This window comes from Squalius cephalus (genome assembly GCF_949319135.1).
Source record: "Squalius cephalus genome assembly, chromosome: 9".
Taxonomy (NCBI): domain Eukaryota; kingdom Metazoa; phylum Chordata; class Actinopteri; order Cypriniformes; family Leuciscidae; genus Squalius; species Squalius cephalus.
Genome location: NC_137130.1, coordinates 2,305,001 through 2,327,500, shown reverse-complemented (window position 1 = coordinate 2,327,500; position 22,500 = coordinate 2,305,001). Strand labels below are relative to the sequence as shown.

At 37.2% G+C, this 22,500-nt stretch overlaps 1 protein-coding gene across 2 annotated transcripts in view; it reads right to left on the bottom strand.

Annotated features, from left to right (window-relative positions):
* edar (ectodysplasin A receptor) overlaps positions 1-22,500 on the bottom strand; it is a gene marked incomplete at its 5' end in the record, with an annotated part of 81,350 nt that overhangs the window by 24,728 nt on the left and 34,122 nt on the right. For both annotated transcript variants that reach the window (XM_079881857.1, XM_079881858.1), the window contains 2 exons: positions 7,008-7,130; positions 12,176-12,254. In XM_079881857.1, coding sequence (XP_079737983.1) covers positions 7,008-7,130; positions 12,176-12,254 — 202 coding nt within the window. The remainder of the gene's footprint in view (positions 1-7,007; positions 7,131-12,175; positions 12,255-22,500) is intronic.

Sequence of the window (22,500 nt, the reverse complement as noted above, 5' to 3'; positions counted from 1 at the left end):
CAATTTTCTGAAATTGAGATTTAAAGATCACATGAAAGATAAATAAATAAGCTTTCCATTGATGTGTGGTTTGTTATGATAGGACAATATTTGGTTGAGATACAACTATTGAAAATCTGGAATCTGAGGGTGCAAAAAAATCAAAACATTGAGAAAATCTCCTTTAAAAGTTGTTCATTTATGTTGGCGATTGTGCAGCATTCACTCACAAAAATAAATGTTTTATATATTTACAGTAGGAAATTTACTAAATATCTTCATGGAACATGATCTTTACTTAATATCCTAATGATTTTTGGCATAAAAAAGAATCGATAATTTTGACCCATACAATGTATTGTTGGCTATTGCCACAGATAAACCCGTGCGACTCGTGATCCAGGGTCACACATGAACATTAGCTAAATGTTATTAGAACATATTTTTGACACTATGAATCAACATTGATCTGAAATGACACTTTTGTGAGCTTGAGTGTGACACTCAATACCACAGAATTGGTCTCATATTTGATGAAGTTTGCATCATTGATTCTGTTTATTACTGCATCAGTCTGTACTGTAGAAATAAAGCACTTGATCTGTGATGCTGTAACTGACGTGACCTTCAGAAAGAGTCACTGCGCTTCACTAAAAGCCCAGTTGGTTTTAATCAGTGAATATTCACCGCTAAAGACTCGACCTGCCAACTCTCCTGCGCCTGTAGAGTAATGAAAAACACGGATGATGAAACATCCCACCCGCGAGTGCGGAGCGTTCGGCTCCGACCGCATTCATATTAGATCTGGAGACGTTCTGCTTTACATATCATCGCATCTCATAATCCAGATCCAAAATCCACTCAATCCTTATTCTGATTATATTGCACATGTTAGAATAATAGTGCAGTGATGGAAACTCTGAAATCACAGAGATGGAAATCTGGGAATGATGATGCAGGGACCAAAACATGTGACACACACACACACACTAAAACTCTTATATTTGATGATGCTTTTCCTTCATGATCCAGCGCAAATATCTGAACGTTCTTAAATCAAGATGCATTTACTGGAGAAGCAACATTACTGAAGATATTATTACATGGAGGAGTTGCAAAAGAATGTTCTTCCTCAGTATTTGTGTTTGTTTTGTCCATGTGTTCTTGTTTTAGACATAAACTCACTTAATATTGATCCATTTTGCAGTAAACAAGACTTAACGGTAACACTTTACAATAAGGTTCATTAGTTAACATGAACTAACATTGAACAATAATTCTCCAGCATTTATTAATCTTAGTTAATATTAATTTCAACATTTACTAATACATTATTAAAATCAAAGGCTGTATTTGTTAACATTAGTTAATGCACTGTGAACTAACATGAACACACAATGAACGGCTGTATTTTTATTAACTAACATTAACAAAGATTAATAAATACAGTAACAAATGTATTGCTCATTGTTAGTTCATGTTAGTTAACACATTAATGTTACAAATACAACTGTTGATTTGAACAATGTATTAGTAAATGTTGAAATTAATGCTTAATGCTTTAGAAGTGCAGTTCATTATTAGTTCATTTTAACTATAATGAACCTTATTGTAAAGTGTTACCGTTAAGTCTTGTTTACTGCAAAATGGATCAATATTAAGTGAGTTTATGTCTAAAACAAGAACACATGGACAAAGCAAACACAAATACTGAGGAAGAACATCATTCTTTTGCAACTCCTCCATGTAATATGCTTCAAATCTTTTAATAGTTGTATATTTCTTTTGAAGCGGAGCTGTCAGGACTGATGAAAGCTCCGTCAGGACGTCTCCCGAGGCCGTTCCAGCTTTACTATTATTTTCTTGTCATTTGTAAATGTTCTCGTCAGTGCTGGAGCGTTGAGCTCTTAATTAGCGTAATGAGTCTGTGATGCGTCTTTGGTGGGCAGAGGTGCATCTCTTTGTTCTTTTGGCCTCCAGTATCGATTATGAAGAGAAAAGCAAAGATAAAAGAGATTGAGATGTTGGTACTCGACATCTGCTCCGGTTTAAGACTTATTGAAAAGCCCTGACATTTACCCCCAACATGCATTCGCTCCAGTTTATTGACTTTTGAAAGAACACACACACACACACACACACACACACACACACACACACACACACACACACACACACACACACACACACACACACACACGCGCGGTCTTTTATCTCCTCCGACTGAATCGAGATCATCTTTGTCCCGAGGGCTCCAGCGTTATTGAATTGTTCAGGAATGCAGTGCCTTTTACTGTTGTAATAGTTTTTAAATGATTAATTTTTTTCAGTTCCGTATTTTCCCCGGAAAATAATTCGCACCGGGACAAAAATTGCATTGTTGAGAAGAAAAACAAAAAAACATTTAAGTGGCATCAGTGTATAAGTGATATTTTATTATTACATTCAGAAATAATGTAAACTCCTGACAAAATACTCAAATATTTACTAACATTATAAACACTTTAAACGTGTTTTAGTTCCACTCGCTCCACATGCGATCCGTTGAATTTAACTGTAAATTCGTAACGCTTTACAATAAGGTTCATTAGTTGACACGATCTAACAATGAACTGTTGTATTTTTATTATCTAATATTAACAAAGAATACTGTAATGAACGAGTACAATACATTTGTTAATGTTAGTTAATGCATGAGCTAATGTTAAATAATGAGACCTTACTGAAAAATGTTACACATGAATTATAGCTTTATAGTATAATTAAAAACATTGCAAGCCTAAACGCATTTATTTAAAGCGAAACTTAAACTAGTGGCGTGTGTAATATGTGTTATTAAAATAAGCTTGGACTCTTTGTGCATGTTTTACGTGTTTGACATTAGTTGCATCATATAAGTCGGAGCATGGTCCAGTTTTAACATTACTCTTCAAAAGTTTTGGGATCGGTAAGATTGTTTAATGTTTAAAGTCTCTTCTGCTCACCAAGTGATCAAAAATATAGTATTTAAAAAAAAAAATAAAATAAATTACAATTTAAAATAAATGTTTTCTATGTGAATATATTGTAAAGTGTAATTTATTCCTGTGATATTTTCTCATATACATTGCAGAATCGGCTCTTTTCTCACAGTGTCTGAAACAGTTTGTTCAAAGATTCAGCCTCTCTAAACCCCGCCTTTTCGAGAGCCTACTCTGCTCTGATTGGTCAGATGACCCAGTCTGTTGTGATTGGTCTACTCTGCTCTGATTGGTCAGATGACCCAGTCTGTTGTGATTGGTCTACTCTGCTCTGATTGGTCAGATGACCCAGTCTGTTGTGATTGGTCTACTCTGCTCTGATTGGTCAGATGGATCAGTCTATTGTGATTGGTCTACTCTGCTCTGATTGGTCAGATGACCCAGTCTGTTGTGATTGGTCTACTCTACTCACTGATAAAAAAATTCTCTGGGTTTTTAAGAGTGTGGGCATTATCAATAAATTAGATTAAATTCAACTTTATTTTCATTGTGCAGAATACAAGTAGAGAGACAATGAAAAGCAGTGGATGAATGAATCCCTGTGATCCCTGTAATACAGTAATATTGACTCCGAAGCCGAATTCGGTTCTTCCCTCCTCAATCTGTCTGGATTAAAGACACATTGGGAAACTCTATCGCCCCCTGGAGTCCCGAGGTCTGGCTCACCGCTCTCAAGCGCTTCTCAACTCTTCTAGGATTTCAACACTGGGACTTTGAAGCTCCTCTTCCGTCATGATTTACAGCAGGATCTCTCTGAAAGCTGCTGCCTCGAGAGATCCGTTTCATGTGCTTTAAAAACATGTTTCTGAGCATCAAATCAAAGACAGTTTGATTTAGATCACAGCTCATTTCAATTACAGGCTGAAGGTGTTGTTAGCGAAAGTAGAAGTGAGAAAGACGATGCCAGGATCATTGTACGTGTAATTTTCAGTGCCACTCCAAAAAAAATCACTGAGGTATAATTATGCAAAAATACACTTATTTGTGTAATAATAGTTGTGGTGCATATTTTAGCTGGAATATGCTTTATTTTTCACGTGCTTCCAGAAACAAGAACGATTCGGATGGAAAAATGATTTTCAAACTCAGTTTTTTTGTCTTGTTTTCCAGAACAAAAAGAAAGTTTTTGCTAAAAAAAAAAAAAAAAGAACAAATATCTGCCAATGGGGTCAGAAATATAATCTTGTTTTCCCCTTTGAATTAAGTTTTTTTTTTTTTTTGGACCACATTGGTAGATATTTTTCTTGTTTTCAGCATAAACTCACTTCATTTTTAATGCATTTTGAAGAAAACAAGACTTAATATGCTTCTCTAGTAAATGTATCTTGATTTATCTTCAGCCATTTTGCTTCTTTATATCTTTACTTCAGAATGTTTAGATATTTGTACTGGAAAATCAGACAAAAACACTGAGGAAGAACATGATTTTTGCAGTGTACCTTCCATATTTGATTCTGAAATACTGTTTTGATCTTCCACAAAGAGTGCAGTATTCTCAGCTCCGTTTACCATGTTTAACTTTAATCAGCAGTGAAAATGTCCTCAGATTTGGACGAGGTTTGTGTTGGAGACAAACCTGCGGCTGTTCAAAGTGCTGAGACGTGTCTCTTTAAACACTGGAGATCTTTTGAAGTGTCATGTGACGCCGCTGCGGTCTGGGTGGCCTCGAGAAACACCATCCGCTCTTAAAGCAACACTTCACCTCTATCATAGGGTCATTACTGAGTCTCATGTCGCTCCAAACCTGCTTTCTTTTCTGTCTAAAAAAGCACCATTAAAGTATCATAACAGTATTTTATATATGCGTCAAGCACTAAATCTCAAGTTTTCTGATCTCATCTGAGTTAAATATGTGCACTGAGACTCATGAACCACTGTAACACCGTATCCTAACCAGTCACAACGTGATAAAAGGTAAATAAAAGTAAAAAATTTGGATTTTTTTAATGTTTTTGTTGAGTTGTTTTCTTATGCTCACCACAGCTGCATTTATTGGATCATAAATACAGTAAAAATAGTAAAATTGTGAAATGTTATTATAATGTAATCAGCTGTTTTCTATGTGAATATACAGTAAAGTGTAATTTATTCCTGTGATCAAAGCTGAATTTTCAGCATCATTACTCCAGTCTTCAGTGTCACATGATCCTTCAGAAATCACTCTAATATGATGATTTGATGCTCAAGAAATATTTATGATTATTATCAATGTTGAAAACAGTTGTGATGCTTTTATATGCTTGACATGAAGAGTTCAGATGCAAAAGCCTCTAAGTGCCATCTGAAATTTTCTTCTAGAATGATAGCTCGTATATTTAAGTTCAATAATTTCACTTAAATGGCAATGCAAATGACCTATTAATTGCCATTTAAGTGAAATTACTTAAATATACAAGCTTTATAAAAATGATCATTCTAGAAGAAAATTTCAGATGGCACTTAGAGGCTTTTGCATCTGAAGTCTTCGCATATTTTATGCCAATATTCACACAGAAAACAGTTATTTTAAATTGTAACAATATTTTATCGTATTTTTGATCAAATATAAACCTAAAAAATCATATCAACCCCAAACTTTTGAACGCTAGTGTACCTTTTCGATGTTAAACAAAGTGTTTGTCCTGATCAGCTGCTAAACGTGACTATATGTGATACTATTTGAACAACTGTTTCTATTTCTAGACAAAATATGACTTTGATAATCTCACATACTGATTATGTGTGTTAAAAGAATTTAATGCGAGTTTGAATACCGTTTACAGCTGTAATGAAAGCGGCAATAGATAATTTACCTCAGATCTTTAAAATAAAGGGGTAAAAAAACACGAGTATTCTATGATAAAGATTTTTTCAGTCACTCACTATGTGTTTTTAATAGTGCTGTCAGTTAAACGCGTTATTAACGGCGTTAACACAAACCCATTTTAACGGCGTCAATTTGTTTATCGCGAGATTAATGTTCTTTTTGGCCTAGCAAACTTTGTAGTTTTTTTCACATGCTGTTGCAACAACTAGTAACGTTAGAAAAACTACAACATCACACCGGATCTAGCTAGACCGGACACTAAACAACAGGCACGTCGCATACACACACTTGTTTGGGCTTGCGAGCCGGCCGAAGAGTAGTAGGCTAGCGTTACTTTTTGAGTGGATGGCGAGCGCGAGACGCCTAAATGGATGCCAATAAGATTCTGAATGGAAAGTTTACTTTTAAAAAGTTGCCAAATGGTTCCATTGACAAGACCAAAGTGATCTGTGTGTTCTGTCGTTGTGAACTGAGCGATCATCGCAGCACGTCCAGTCTGAAACACCACTTGACGCGAATGCGAATTCTCTGATGCAATTATTTGCTCTGAGTGAGAATATTAGTGTGAAACTGAACACTACAGTATATGCCAATAAAAAAGCATCTGCACAAAGCAAGCCGATCCACTTTTCCATGTTGATCAGAGCATTAAAATGAGAAAAAAATAATGTGACAAAAAGAAATCAAGGGACATTTAGAATAGATAAAAATGTGCGATTAATTGCGAGTTAACTAGTACATTAATGCGATTAATCGCGATTAAATATTTTAATCGTTTGACAGCACTAGTTTTTAATAATGTTAAAATGGTGTAATATTATTATATTAACGAATTTGATTATGTACTTATCTCTTTGGTTATGAGTGCAGTGTGTTTGCAGGGAGACTCCGCCCACAGGCTTCTCTGATTGGCTGTGATCTTTGATTGATTTGTCTGGAGTTGTGTCTGGTTTGTTATGACAGAGTTATGATGTTTATAAGGTGTTCCTGGTCACTATGATCTGTTGTTGAGATGCACGAAGATCCTTCAAACATGAACATTTATGCATTTGCCAGATGCTTTTATCCAAAGCGACTTACATTGCATTGAAGGTGTACAATTTATCGGTCCGTGCATTCTCTGGGAAAGATCATTTCTGGGATGAGATTAAATCCAGTTGTGTGTGAGTGTGTATGTTTTTCTGTGAACGTGTGTTTCTCACCATGTAGGGCTCTTGTCCCGGTTGGCATTGTGGGCAGGGTTGGCAACTGCTGACTGTGCGATTGTAAAACTCATTTTCTCCACAGCTCGCGTACTCGGCTCTCACAAACGACATGCTGGACACCTGCGGACAACACACACACATTTATTATTTCAGCAAACAATACAACCCGAGAGTTTGGGGAAATTAAATGCAGACTGACTTTAATATCTTAAACTAGTACACTAACATAAGCTGCGGAGTGAATCACTGCTGTGATGAGTTATGAACAGATCGGCTTGAGAAATCCTAAAGTTTGAAGTAGTGTCAGGGCCGTATCACACACTCACGACACAAGTGTTTTTGTGCTTATTTTCCCGTCCTGCGCCACGGTGTTGAATTAGCAAATGCATTTACGCCCATCTGTGCGCCTGTGTGCTGCTGGTCTGAGAACGAGTGTGTGTTCGGGTGCATTGCTGGAGCGTTACAGTTGTGAAATAGACTGAGAACAACTGAAACCTGCTCTAAAGTCAATGCAATATTATTGTTTGTTATTTAAAGAGTGTGTTAGTATGTGCGCCTATAGGCGGGTCCACAACGCGCATACACTCTGCTTATTACACACACACACTCTGCTTATTACACACACACACTCTGCTTATTACACACACACACTCTGCTTATTACACACACACACTCTGATTATGACACACACACACTCTGCTTATTACACACACACTCTGCTTAATACACACACACACACTCCGCTTATTACACACACACTCTGCTTATTACACACACACACACACACACTCTGCTTATTACACACACACACACACACACACTCTGCTTATTACACACACTCTGCTTATTACACACAAACACACACACACACTTTGCTTATTACACACACACACACACACACACACACACACACACACACACACACACTCTCAGCTTATTACACACACACACACACACACACACACACACACACACACACACACACACACACTCACTCTGCTTATTACACACACACTCTCTGCTTATTACACACACACATACTGCTTACTACACACACGCACTCTGCTTATTACACACACGCTCCGCTTATTACACACACACTGCTTTGCTTATTACATACACAAACTCTGCTTATTACACACACACACACACACACACACACACACACACACACACACACACACACACACACACTCTGCTTATTACACACACACACACTTTGCTTATTACACACACACACACACACACACACTCTGCTTATTACACACACACACACACACACACACACACACACACACTCTGCTTATTACAGACACACACAGCATCACAAACTAGCCAAATATTAAAAAATAAAAGGATTACAATGTAAAAAAAAATTTTTTTGTACGTAAAGATATGGTGGAATCCGGCTCGTCCCGTAGAAGAGACTGATTGATTTATTTACGCCCAAAACACACCCATTCCTCATTAAGAGAATAGACAAAACACACCCATTCCTCATTAAGAGAATAGACAAAACACACCCATTACTCATTAAGAGAATAGACAAAACACACCCATTACTCATTAAGAGAATAGACAAAACACACCCATTACTCATTAAGAGAATAGACAAAACACACCCATTCCTCATTAAGAGAATAGGGATGACCCTTTTAGACCAGCGCCGGGAGCACCGACCATTTTTCCCGTCGTTAAACTAGCAAAAGTGGATTCGGACACGCTCTAAGTGAATCCACTCTTAAACTAGATCGTTAAAATAAGTAGTTTTTAAAGGCCATGTAATCTCCCAGACTCTGGCTATTAGTGTATTCTGTAGTGCTCATTATAAATTAACTCATTAACAAACCTCAACTAATGGGACCAACAACAGCTGCCACAAGAATGTGAGTGTGTGATCTGGTTACATCAGTGACAAGCGTATCGCGCTTCCAAACCAAATAATAGAGTCAGGCGCGCCGCTCTCCGCCGTCCTCCTCCGGTTTCATTTCCCCAAACATAAATTACGTTCCCTGGATGAAGTCACCCAATGTGAATCGAGGTGAAACAACAAGTTTGTTGTTTGTGGATTTTGGCTTTGTCACTCTCACAGGCGTTTCAACACTCTCGCTGCCTCGTCTGCTGTTGTTTCCAGCTGTGAATTAGCACACGGGAAGCGTTTGGCCGCTGTAACTCAACACAGATCGACACACAGATGAATCACGGCAGACTCGCTGCCAAACGCTGCGACTGGAGCAGGAATGCACAGAGTGGGCGGAGCTGGATGCTGATTGGCCAAACGCTGCGACTGGAGCAGGAATGCACAGAGTGGGCGGAGCTGGATGCTGATTGGCCAAACGCTGCGACTGGAGCAGGAATGCACAGAGTGGGCGGAGCTGGATGCTGATTGGCCAAACGCTGCGACTGGAGCAGGAATGCACAGAGTGGGCGGAGCTGGATGCTGATTGGCCAAACGCTGCGACTGGAGCAGGAATGCACAGAGTGGGCGGAGCTGGATGCTGATTGGCTCGGGCTCAATGAGATGCTTTGTGGTTTAGCTCCAGTTCACAGGATGAGTTTAAAGGGGTCATATAATGGTACATGCACTTTTACAAGTTGATTGTACTGAAGTGTGTGTTGGCAGTGCCTGTACACAACCATCATATAATGATAAAAATCCATCCAGTGGTCTTTTTTTAATCTCCTTATATGTTTCCCCCTGTCTCAAATTGAGCCGTCTGACCATATGACGCCACACGGTCGGACGCCCCTCCCACGATTGTTGATTGACAGCAGCGTTTCAACACAGACCCGGCCTGAGCGAGCTCTCATCATAGTCCACATTGTGGATACGCTGGAGCACTGTCTATGAGCAGAATGGCGTCTAAGCGATTGTGGTGTGTGTTCTTGGGTGTAATAATGAACACAGCATCATTTTGATGTTCCTAAATCCGAACCGCTGAAGACGCAGTGGCTGAGTTTGTTTTCGAAGGGAATATTCCCCACGATCAACGTCAATGCTTTCATGTTTGCGTGAAAACGAGGGTCAGTAAAGCTGGTTTTGCTAAGAAGCTACTCCTGAAAAAAGGATCGGTACCAACTATTCGTGTTCCTGCTGCACCTCCAGAAGAAGAAGTGAGTGTAACGTTTTATTAACCTTTATATTAATCTTTATATTAATCTTTGCAAATCGCTTGCTAGCACACTTCACGATGAATGCGGCTGTTTACACTCAGGGTACATTATGGCATGTTTTCTATGTACAACGTCTCAATATAATTCATAATCCCACGTTTATAATGAACACCGCGTTATGGTTATTGTGTTATTATTACAAACGGTGTACGCACAGAACAGAGGGGCGGGGTGAGCAAAGCTCATTATCATTTAAAGGCACATGCACTTAAACGGCGTGCTGAAAACAGAGCTGTTTTTGACCAGGTAAAATTAGTGTTTTCTTACAATACTAATGAGAATTTTTAATTAAAGTATATTACAAACTTTTCATTTAGACCCTAAAGAATCATATTAGCTTGTACAAAAATGGCATTATATGACCCCTTTAATGCAGATCTCCTCACAATCAGAAATGCAGGCAAATCATGCATCATCTATAGTGGTTCACTCCTGCACGCTGCGTAATGGATGAAGCGGTCGCATGTTTAATCAAAAGCATGTTTTTAACACATTTCTAGCTCAAGTCATGTTTATTAGGGGAGAGCGGGGCACAACCTAATGCTTTTAGACTTTCTCAGTCTGTGTAAACCTACTTAGGGTTCAGAGTATTAATTTGTTCACACGTCTAGTACAATTATGTGGTTTTGTTTCATTAATACGGTGTATAATTGTTTCTTAATTTAATCCGAAAGAATGGAAGTGAACTGTGACAACATGCCCCATAGGTGTGGGTTCAGTGTAACATGACCAGATATGACAGATTAAAACGCTATCTGATCTAATCAAATAAAATATACAAGACAAACTAAAATATTTTGTCAAAAAAAACTTTTTCATGTAAAATAATGGCATTTTTTAATAACTAAAAATAAACGAATTTTTGAGTTTGACAACAAACACGCTGCAAAACACAGCTATACTGCATAGTTCAAAACATATTCATAATAAATAATTTCTGAACATGGACTCTCAGTCTTTATTCACCCTTTTCTCATGGTTTCTCAATAGAATTCATAAAAGTATAGAATATAATATCATAGTTCTAATATGCTCATTGTAACGCAGTGTGACAACATGCCCCGCCTGTGCAACTATAGGGTTTAAACCCGGCGAGTGTTTCTGCTGGTTAGATCAGCATTAAAGAACGATCTCAACTGTTAAATAACAGATTGGCGATTAAAATAATATCAGATTTGTCTAATTTTAAACAACCACAAAAAACAGAGATGAAAAAATAATTAACTTTTGCGATGGCTAAATAAATGTTCAGTGATATCTTCCAAAGATTTTTAAATTTAGGCACAAATTTTTCTCTATTTAGTGTTGATAACTAGTAAATACACTAAGTTTGGTCATGCTGGCATGTGTGGAAAGTTTCAAACCATGTGTGTGACAACTAGCCCCGCGTTAGTTTGTGCATCTCTTTTCACGACACAGTTTCGTTGCAAATAACGATTTTCTCTCGTAGATATTTGTACTGGAAACCAAGACACAAACACCTCATTCTGTGCATTGTGCTAAACATGTGTGTGGTTGTGTAGAGTTGACTTGTTCTAGATCATTAGACATGACATCATGGTGCTTTAGAAGTCTCTCTATAGACACTGAATGTATATCGGGGCGGTGAAGCGGCACGTTAGTTTCATGCTATAACGCTCTATAGATATAACGCTCCAGAGGTTATGAAATGGCAGCAGTTTCCCCTTCAACAAAGGCTCAATTGACACTAAGGGCCGATTTAGTCATAATAAGCGGGATTATACAGATCTCCTCTCACTTGCAGCTAACCTGTCGTTTGAGTATCTCACAGCTCTTTGGAAGGGCATTAAAAGCCTATCATTAAGACGCTGCGCAGGGAAATTAAGTTCTGGGAAGGCAGCCAGACGGGTTCGTGGAGGAGGAGGGCGAGCGCAGGGAGACAGATTAACATGACGCTCAAAGACACCTTTGTAGTCGCGTTTGGACGGGTTGTTGTCTCGGCTCGAGTTAGCGGGGTTGATGGGACTTACCAGCAGAAGAGGCAGGAGACATGATGGTGTCCGTCCTCCTTTCCCGCCCATGTTTCTGTCTTCCACCATGAGAGAGAGTCTGCCGAGAGAGAAAGACGTGAAAACTGATCAACTGTGCGAATCCAACACTTTCTTAGTGTTTCAGGACAAATATCTATAGATTCTTCAATTAAAATACATTTATTGGAGAAGCAAAATGACTGAAGATTTAGAAGAAGTTTTAGTTTCTTAAAACAATTATAAAAATTAAGCTAGTTTTTGCTTAAAACAAGGGAAATGTCTGCCAATAGGGTCAGAAAAATAAACTTGTGTAACACTTTATTTTACAGTGTCCGTGTTACATGTACTTACCATCGTATTATGCATAAGTACATGCAACTAACCCTCAACCAAACCCTAATCCCTAACCCTATAGTAAGTACATGTAGTTAATTAATATTACTCAGTACTTAAATATATAATTACACTGTAACAATGACACCTTAAAATAGTGTAACCTAAACTTGTTTTTCCTTTGAATTAAGTTTATTTTTCTGATCCCACTGGCTGATATTTGTTCTTGTTTAAAGCAAAAACTCATTTAATTCTGATAAATGTTTAGGTCATTTTGCTTCTTGAGTAAATGTATCTTGATTTAACCAGTTAAGTTTATTGCACTTCAAAAAATGAATGCACAAACAAGTTATAGAAGTTTAAGTTGACAAAACATTTTTTATTTTATACAAAATATATATTTGACAAATCAAAGCCATATGATCAACTGTGGGAATCAAACACTTTCTTAGTGTGTCAGGACAAATATCTATAGATTCTTCAATCAAAATACATTTATTGGAGAAGCAAAATGACTGAAGATATTAAGTTTTAGTTTCTTAAAAAACAGTTAAGCTAGTTTTTTGCTTAAACAAGTGAAATGTCTGCCAATACGGTCGGAAAAATAAACTTGTTTTTCCTTTGAATTAAGTTTATTTTTCTGACGCCACTGGCTGATATTTGTTCTTGTTTAAAGCAAAAACTCATTTCATTTTTATACATTTTTAGGTCATTTTGCTTCTTGAGTAAATGTATCTTGATTTAAGTTTATTGCACTTAAAAAAATTAATGCGCAAAAAAGTTACGCACTAACTAAACTAAACATTTTTTATTTTATACAAAATATATATTTGACAAATCAAAGCCACATATCCAACCAAGTTGTGTTCCAAATTTGACGCTGTGTTTCAAATTTGAGCTGCTAAAAGGTTTTAAAGTATCGTTTTTCTTGGTAACGCAAAGCCCAATTCTGGGTTATTATTGTTAACTAAAACTAAAAAAAAAGGAAAAGAAAAAAATCCATTTCTGTTAAATTGAAATTAAGCTGAAATAAAGTTAAAATATAAATATTATTTGAAAAACTTAAACTATAGGCGAAAATTAGAAATGCTGCCTTGGCAATAAAGGGAAATAAGTTCAAGTTAAAGCACTAAAATTATTAACTAGAAAATAAATAAAAACTATAACTGAACCTAAAATAAATTAAAGCTAAATTGCATGCAAGCAAATGCTCAACCAAGCATTTTTGTTTTCAGTTCTAATGTTAGCGAAACATTAGTAAATCATAGTAGCATATCTTTATTTAGAGCAGGTGTTTAAAGACAACGCCATATTAAAGACAACGTGTAGATCACGGAGTGTCATTGACACGCTACTTCGCTAAAGCAATTGGACTTCCAGAATCCGACAGCGCTGCGATCATGGCACAGTGTTTTCCAGTGTCATGTGAAAGTTCAACCAATGGAAACTGGATCTTAGGTGTGGTGGGTGGGTAGAGACAAAGTTTTATCGATTAAAGGGTAACTGTCGCCAAAATGCAACCTAGGGTCTTTTTGTTAATCTACCAGAGGCAAACTTTCGTTTAAAAGCATAATTAGGATGGAAACGCCACTTTTAAGTTTGACCGTATTTTCGTTTTCGGTCAAATTGCCTTGTGAATGGGAGTGAATGGGGCACGACTATGATAGCATCAAAAATCACTATTTTTAAAACACTAATGCGGCTCGACACAACATGAAACTGTGCTGGAAGTCTCACCAGGGGCTCTACACATGAACTCCAGCATTGAGAACAGTGTTTGTGAACACAGAGTTTACTAAAAAGAAAGATTTTGATCAACTCACTGAAGCTGTGTCCGCCGGTGTTTTGACAGTCAAAAATAGTCGATCTCCGAATGCAACATAACAGGGAGGAGAGTAAAGATGGAAAGCTCCTAAAGCTTAGTTCCATATAAATTCACGGATAACTTGTTGTTTTGTCGTTAGTGAAAATCAATATTGATCCTTGTATTTGAAAAAGGATCCTCATATAAGAGACAATAATAAAATTCAGAGTCAGTTCATTCGCATTCGGAGATCGACTATTTTTGACTGTCAAAATGCCAGCGGACACACTGTAAAAAATTTCTACCCCTCCCAAATCAAAAATTTCAAGTGACCGATAACATCTAAATTTTTCAATTGGCCCAAGTGAAAATCTGTGAATTTAATTTGATAATTTACAGAATTTCACTTGGGCCAATGAAAAAATTAGATGTTATCGGTCACTTGAAATTTTTGATTTGGGAGGGTTAGAAATTTTTTACAGTGCACAGAGACAGTGAGTTGTTCAAAATCTTTCTTTTTAGTAAACTCTGTGTTCACAAACCATGTTCTCAATGCTGGAGTTCATGTGTAGAGCCGCTGGTGAGACTTCCAGCACAGTTTCATGTTGTGTCGAGCCGCATTAGTGTTTTAAAAATAGTGATTTTGATGCTATCATAGTCGTGACCCATTCACTCCCATTCACAAGGCAATTTGACCTAAAACGAAAATACGGTCAAACTTAAAAGTGGCGTTTCCATTCTAATTATGCTTTTAAATGAAAGTTTGCCTCAGGTAGATTAACAAAAAGACACTAGGTTGCATTTTGGCGAGAGTTATCCTTTAAATTATTATCAAGAGCTGCAGTTCCAACCACGTAAGTTTGCAATGATGTTTGCTGGTTTCAGGAAACGCCAAATCATTAAACTATGTTGTTAACGACAGAAATTGCAACCATAGTTGACTAACGATTCTTTCAGGAAACACACTCCTGAGTGATTGCATGCATGACCCTTGACCTCACACAATATTTACTGTCTGTAATGAGCAAAATGACACACATATGCTGTCACACTCACAAATGAAATCACCACAAAAACCATAATAGCAGTGAGCATTGCATTGTGCTTTAGGGTTAAAGAACAATTATCGGTACTTGTTCCGTGTACAGTGTAGTTCGTATGAATGCATTCAATCCAGCATTGAACTGCATTATTAAAAACAAACACAATGTTGTGATGTGATTTATGACCTCTTAATGAGACATCTTATGAGGAACAGAATGAAAACATCCATCAGATGAAATATGAGACAAACAACAGATTGAATGCAGTGTGACAGCAGTGACACTCACACACTGCGTAACATGATGTTCTTCCTCAGTGTTTCTGTCTTGTTTTTCCAGCACAAATATCTAATCTTTCTTAAATCAAGACACATTTACTGGAGAAGCAAAGTTACTGAAGATATTTAGTGTTGTTTTCTGGAAAATGTAGTCAGTTTATGCTTAAATTAAGAACAAATATCTGCCAGTGGAGTCAGACAAATAATCTTACTTCAGAAGGAAAACAAGATTATTTTTCTAACCCTACTGACAGATATTTGTTGTTCTTGTTTTAAGCATAAACTCACTTCATTTTGATCATTATTTTAGAAAGACTTAAAGGATTAGTTCACCTCAAAATGAAAATTTCCTGATAATTTACTCACCCCAATGCCATCCAAGATGTTCATGTCTTTCTTTCTTCAGTGGAAAATAAATTAAGTATTTTGAGGAAAACATTTTAGGATTTTTCTCCACACAATGGACTTCAATGGTAACCAGAATGTTGAAGTTCAAATCAATGCAGTTTCAAAGGGCTCTGCACGATCCCAGTCGAGAAATAATTGTCTAGCGAAACGATCGGCCATTTTCTAAAAAATAAATAAAAATGTATATACTTTTTAACCACAATTGTTCATCTTGTGCTGGTCTGAGACGCATCACGCATTGCGTCATCACGTTGGAAAGGTTGAAAAATCCTGAAATGTTTTCCTAAAAAAACTGAATTTCTTTTCCATTGAAGAAAGAAAGACATGAACATCTTGGATGGCATTGGGTTGAGTAAATTATCAGGAAATTTTCATTTTGAAGTGAACTAATCCTTTAATATCTTCATTCAGTCATTTTGCTTTTTAAGTAAATGTAAATAAATTAGTTAAAACTGTTTCAAAGTAAATCCTACATCAATTTATTTTCAGTGTAGAGAGAAATGATTCAGTCACAGAATGCAGGAAAAAACATGCTAAATGAAAATGTAAAAAAACTAACCGTATAATCATGTACAGCATAATTATAATGAACTAAACTGCACATTTAATTCATCTGAGAAGCACAGCTTCATCCGTCACGTGATAAAATGAATCTGGGCAAACCAAAAATTCGAATGCTATTTTTGGTCAAAAATGAAAACTTTTTGTTTTGTTAGTGATGTTAAAGGTGGAGACCCACTGCTGTAATGTATGACAGTCGCTCGTTCACTGCACTAATGTCTCATGGTTTGGTGAACCGGAGAAGTTTACTGTGTTTTATAGGGGCGCGCTGTCATCTGAACTCACCCGCACCAGCACTGAGCTCAAACGCTCCGCTTTCACTCACTTCAGCCCCCATGACGCCTCGCAGCATGCGGGAGAGCAGGAGAAAACACACGTGAACACACAGAGAGGCAGATTCAGCTAGAGCTGATAAGATCACGTGTGTGCAGTTTATCAGAGACGTTCACTTGAGATAACAAAGACACACACTGCATCGTTATCAATATCAGCAGGAAACTGATCATATATCATACGGGCTTATTAAAGATAGACACAGTTCTGCTGTAACGTTGATACACCAGTGTTATTTTTCACTAAAATTGTTTTTTTTTTTTTTAAATAGTTTTAAGTAATAGGAAAAAATGGTAACACTGAGCCATCTGGCCAATCAGAGCAGAGTAGACCAATCACAACAGACTGGACCATCTGGCCAATCAGAGCAGAGTAGACCAATCACAACAGACTGGACCATCTGACCAATCAGAGCAGAGTAGACCAATCACAACAGACTGGGCCATCTAGCCAATCAGAGCAGAGTAGACCAATCACAACAGACTGGGCCATCTGACCAATCAGAGCAGAGTAGACCAATCACAACAGACTGGACCATCTGACCAATCAGAGCAGAGTAGACCAATCACAACAGACTGGACCATCTGGCCAATCAGAGCAGAGTAGACCAATCACAACAGACTGGACCATCTGACCAATCAGAGCAGAGTGTGTAGACCAATCACAACAGACTGGGCCATCTGGCCAATCAGAGCAGAGTAGACCAATCACAACAGACTGGGCCATCTGACCAATCAGAGCAGGGTAGACCAATCACAATAGACTGGGCCATCTGACCAATCAGAGCAGGGTAGACCAATCACAACAGACTGGGCCATCTGGCCAATCAGAGCAGAGTAGACCAATCACAACAGACTGGGCCATCTGGCCAATCAGAGCAGAGTAGACCAATCACAACAGACTGGGCCATCTGGCCAATCAGAGCAGAGTAGACCAATCACAACAGACTGGACCATCTGACCAATCAGAGCAGAGTAGATCAATCACAACAGACTGGACCATCTGACCAATCAGAGCAGAGTAGACCAATCACAACAGACTGGGCCAGCCGACCAATCACAGCAGAGTAACTTAGACCAATCACAACAGACTGGGTCATAACAATACTAAAATTACACTCTTCTTTAATTCTCACTGAAAATGAGGACTATTTTCAAGCAGAATAAACAGTTTTGATCAGGTTGCTAGAGCACTAGAGCCACTGTGTTTATTGAGAGGGAATCAATCTGCAAATGGACGACTAGCGACTAAAGTGATCCTGACTGTGGAATATTTGCCGTAACCGCACGAGGCACTTCCTCCGATGAGCTCAAAACAACCTAAACTCGTCTCCGACAAACCCCTCGGCTCTGCGCTTCATCACAGGACTTACAGGAGACGGAGAGAAGACGACCACGTTATTTTTGCAGGAAACGAAGCGAGTGCCAAACGACTGTGCCCCTGAAGCCCCGGCTCATTATCTGACAGAACGAACACACACACAAACACACACACGCCCAAGACACTTTCATCAGACTCCAGATCCAGTGCTTTTCTCTCCACACGCCGGGCTGGAATGCACTCGCTCCGAACACAAGCGCGCTCACGGACGCTGCCCGGACTTGCCTCTGTTTGAAAGTCGACCGCAGACTCGCCGCCCCGGGTTATTAATCTTATAACGACCACATAATCTAAGATAAATACACAGAGTATCATTATCCTTATCATTAACAGCCCTGAAATATCTGTTCCTAGGGGAAGGGTGAAGACGAGGATATTATTATGCCGAACGGCCCGTCCAAAACGACTCCCTCGTTTAACAACCTCTAATGTTCTAAGAACGTTTTGCTAATGTTCTTATTAAGTTGTGAAACTGTTATTTCTGAATGTTCTTGGACCGTTTAAATAATGTTTTCTTGGTTATTCAAACATTAAGGGAACATTCCATTTTTCAAAAGTAACATTATGGGAATGTTACTTTTGAATGTTCTCTGAACATTCCGAAACAAGTAGTAACATTTAAAAAATGTTAGATGAACGTCCAACTACAACAAAAAGTTCCATGAATGACTTATACATGTTTAACGTTTTGCGAAAACTATCAAAGACCAGTTCAGCTAACACATGTATGTTGTAAAATAATTTTGCTTACATTCCCATTAACGCTATTTCTGAAGGTTCTTTGATGAAATGAACATTAACATTTTTGAAGGAACATTTATAACAATATTATTTCGGAATGTTCTCGGAACGTTTAAATGTTTTCTTGGTTATTCAAACATTAAGGGAACATTCCATTTATCAAAAGTAACATTATGGGAACGTTACTTTTGAACATTCAAACAAGTACAGTAACATTTAAAAAATGTTAGATGAACGTCCAACTACAATAAAATGTTTCATGAATGAATTATAAATGTTTAACGTTTTGTGAAAACTATCAAAGACCAGTTCAGCTAACACATGTATGTTGTAAAATAATTTTGCTTACATTCCCATTAACGCTATTTCTGAAAGTTCTCTGATCGATCAAAACATCCAGAGCGTTTTTTTTTGGTTATGCAAATGTTAAGCGAACATTCCATTTGATCATTTTGCAAACATCATGCGAATGTTACTTTTGAATGTTCTGAAACATTAAAAAAATTAACGAACATTCTATTAACATTTTTGAAGGAACATTTATAACAATATTATTTCAGAATGTTCTCGGAACATTCAAATAATGTTTTCTTGGTTATTCAAATGTTAAGGGAACATTCCATTTTTCAAAAGTAACATTATGGGAATGTTACTTTTGAACATTCCGAAACAAGTAGTAATATTTAAAAAATGTTAGATGAACATCCAACTACAACAAAAAGTTCCATGAATGAATTATAAATGTTTAACGTTTTGCAAAATCTATCGAAGACCAGTTCAGCTAACAAATGCATGTTGTAAAATTATTTTGCTTACATTCCATCCAGGTCCAAAAGTTAAAAGCTTGATCATTTTGCAAAGATCCTGGGAATGAAACATTTAAAACATTTGAAACATTTCAAAAATGAACGCACATTCTATTAACATTACTGGAAGAACGCATTCCTCGCAGAACGTTCCCTGTTAGCTGGGTTCCCTGGTTCTCTGTGTTAAACTGAACTGCACTTGTGTTTAATAACTGAAGATGAATGACAGTTTCTGTGAGGTCTGTGAGGATGAACAGACACACACAAAGAGCTTTAATGTCAACAGCGACTCTCATGGGAGTTTGCGGGAAAGCCCCGTCTCTCAGAAGCAAAGCTCACAGGATTATCGTTCCTGATGTTTATATCAAAACGGAAGCGGCGGAAGGAATCCTCTCGGTTGATCTGTGTGTTGTGCCGCTCTCTCCATCCAACGCTTCACACACACATCTTCAGATCAACACAAATCAAGAGGGTTAGTGCTCACAGATTTAACCTTCTCGTCTCTCATCCTGACTAAAGGCTGGAATGCACTACACGACTTTACACATCTAAACAGATTTTAAAACACTAGCAGACAAGTCATTCAGAGCACAACAAACTCACACTTTACGCCCACAATTGTAGAAATGAAGTATGTTGATCTGAAGTATGCAATGCTGAAAACTCTCCGCATGTGTTTGCATTTAAAAGTTAATGAACAAACATATCTTTATAAGTTTACAAAGTTGTTGCAGATTAAATATAATTTTCATCACTCAAACCCTTTATACCTCTCTACTTACCCATCAATCTCACACTTCCGCCATGTTTGTAGTTTTTTAATGCTTTTTATTCGTGTTTGTAGTTCTAATCAAATCCTCATCCGAAGCGCAATAGGTTGAGGGCCATACTAGCCATTACACTCTCGAAAATAAAGGTTCTTTATTGTTATTGATGGTTCCATGAAGAACCATCCACGGAACCACTAAAGTTCTTTATAGTTGAAAAAGGCTCTTTAAATGATTAAAATGTTTGGTTACACTTTATTTTAAGGTGTCATTGTTACAGTGTAATTATATATTTAAGTACTGAGTAATAATAATTAACAACATATACTATAGGGTTAGGGTAGGATTAGGGTTTGGTTGAAGGTTAGTTACATGTAATTATGCATAATTTACTCATAGTACTATGGACACTAAAATAAAGTGTTACCAAATGTACTTTTAAGAACTGCCCTTAAAAAATAAAGTTTCTTTAATGGGATCGATCCGTGAAGAACCTTTAACATCCATAGACCCGTTCCATTGCGCAAAAGCTTCTTTGGATTATAAAAATGTTCTTCTTGGATTATAAAAATGTTTTTTTTAAGAACTTTTCAGTGGAAATTTCTCCGGGGAACCAAAAATGTTTCTTCTACACAATAAAGGTTATTTATTGATATCAATGGTTACATGGAGAACCTTTAACATCCATGAAACCACTAAAGGTTCTTTAAAGTGGAAAAAGGTTCTTCAGATAGTTAAAATGTTCTTCACTCTTAGAAAAAAAAAAGAACTGCTCATTGAAAGGTTCTTTGGGGAACTAAAAATGGTTCTTCTATGGCCCGTCTAGAACGCCTCACTCATTTTCTATCTTTGTTCTAAGAACATTTCACTAATGTTCTTATTATGTTATAAAACCATTTTTTTCCCCAGAATGTTCTCGGAACATTAAAAATGTCCAGTTTTTTTAAATGTTTTAAAAAAAAAATTGATACATTGAACATTCCATTTTTCAAAAGTAACATTATGGGAATGATACTTTTGAACGTTCTCTGAACATTCCGAAACTAGTAGTAACATTTAAAAAATGTGAAAAATTTGGATCTGCACATCCGTACCCTTTGGAATACTCATTTTGACATGCTACGATTTGGGACACACCGATTCTAGTTTTAAAAATATATAGTATAGAACAGATGTGTTGTAAAATCATTAAAAATCCCAAGGGATTGAATCAAATTCTGAAGCTTTGAGTTTACTATGCGATTTCTGAAATCAGTCAACTCAAATCTGCAGACTGGTTCTGACTGGTTCCGCTGGCGTCTCGTTCAGACAACACACATCAGGCTCTGTGACACTGAACACAAGCGGCTTGTAATTCGTCTGCACTGATATCTGTTGTCAGATTAGGAAATTGCTTCTCAAACGGCACTAATCAGTGAGGAAATGGGAAACGGACTTCATTTGGCCTCGTTCCCAGTTCTTCCATTCCCAATGGGAATTAAATGATCAAAGTGCAATAAAGCAGGATTCTAGTCTTCCTGGCATCAGTCTTAGTTCAGAATTGTTGGCGTTGTTGTGGTTCTAGTAAAGTCAACCTTAACTCTGAGGACAAACATCATAGCCTTCGCTCTCTACACCAGTTCTTTTTACTGTGGAGACATTCAGACATTGAGTTTAACTCTGCAAAAAATTATCCACTTCTTGTTTTCCTTTACAAATATCTAACATTCTTAAATCAAGATACATTTACTGATAATTTGCATTTTAGATATTACTCATATATCTTGTTATATGAAAAAATGCATCAAATTTAAGTGAGTTTAAGCTTAAAACAAGACAAAATATCTGCCAGTGGCATCTGGAAAAATAGGGAAAACATAGGGATTCTTTTT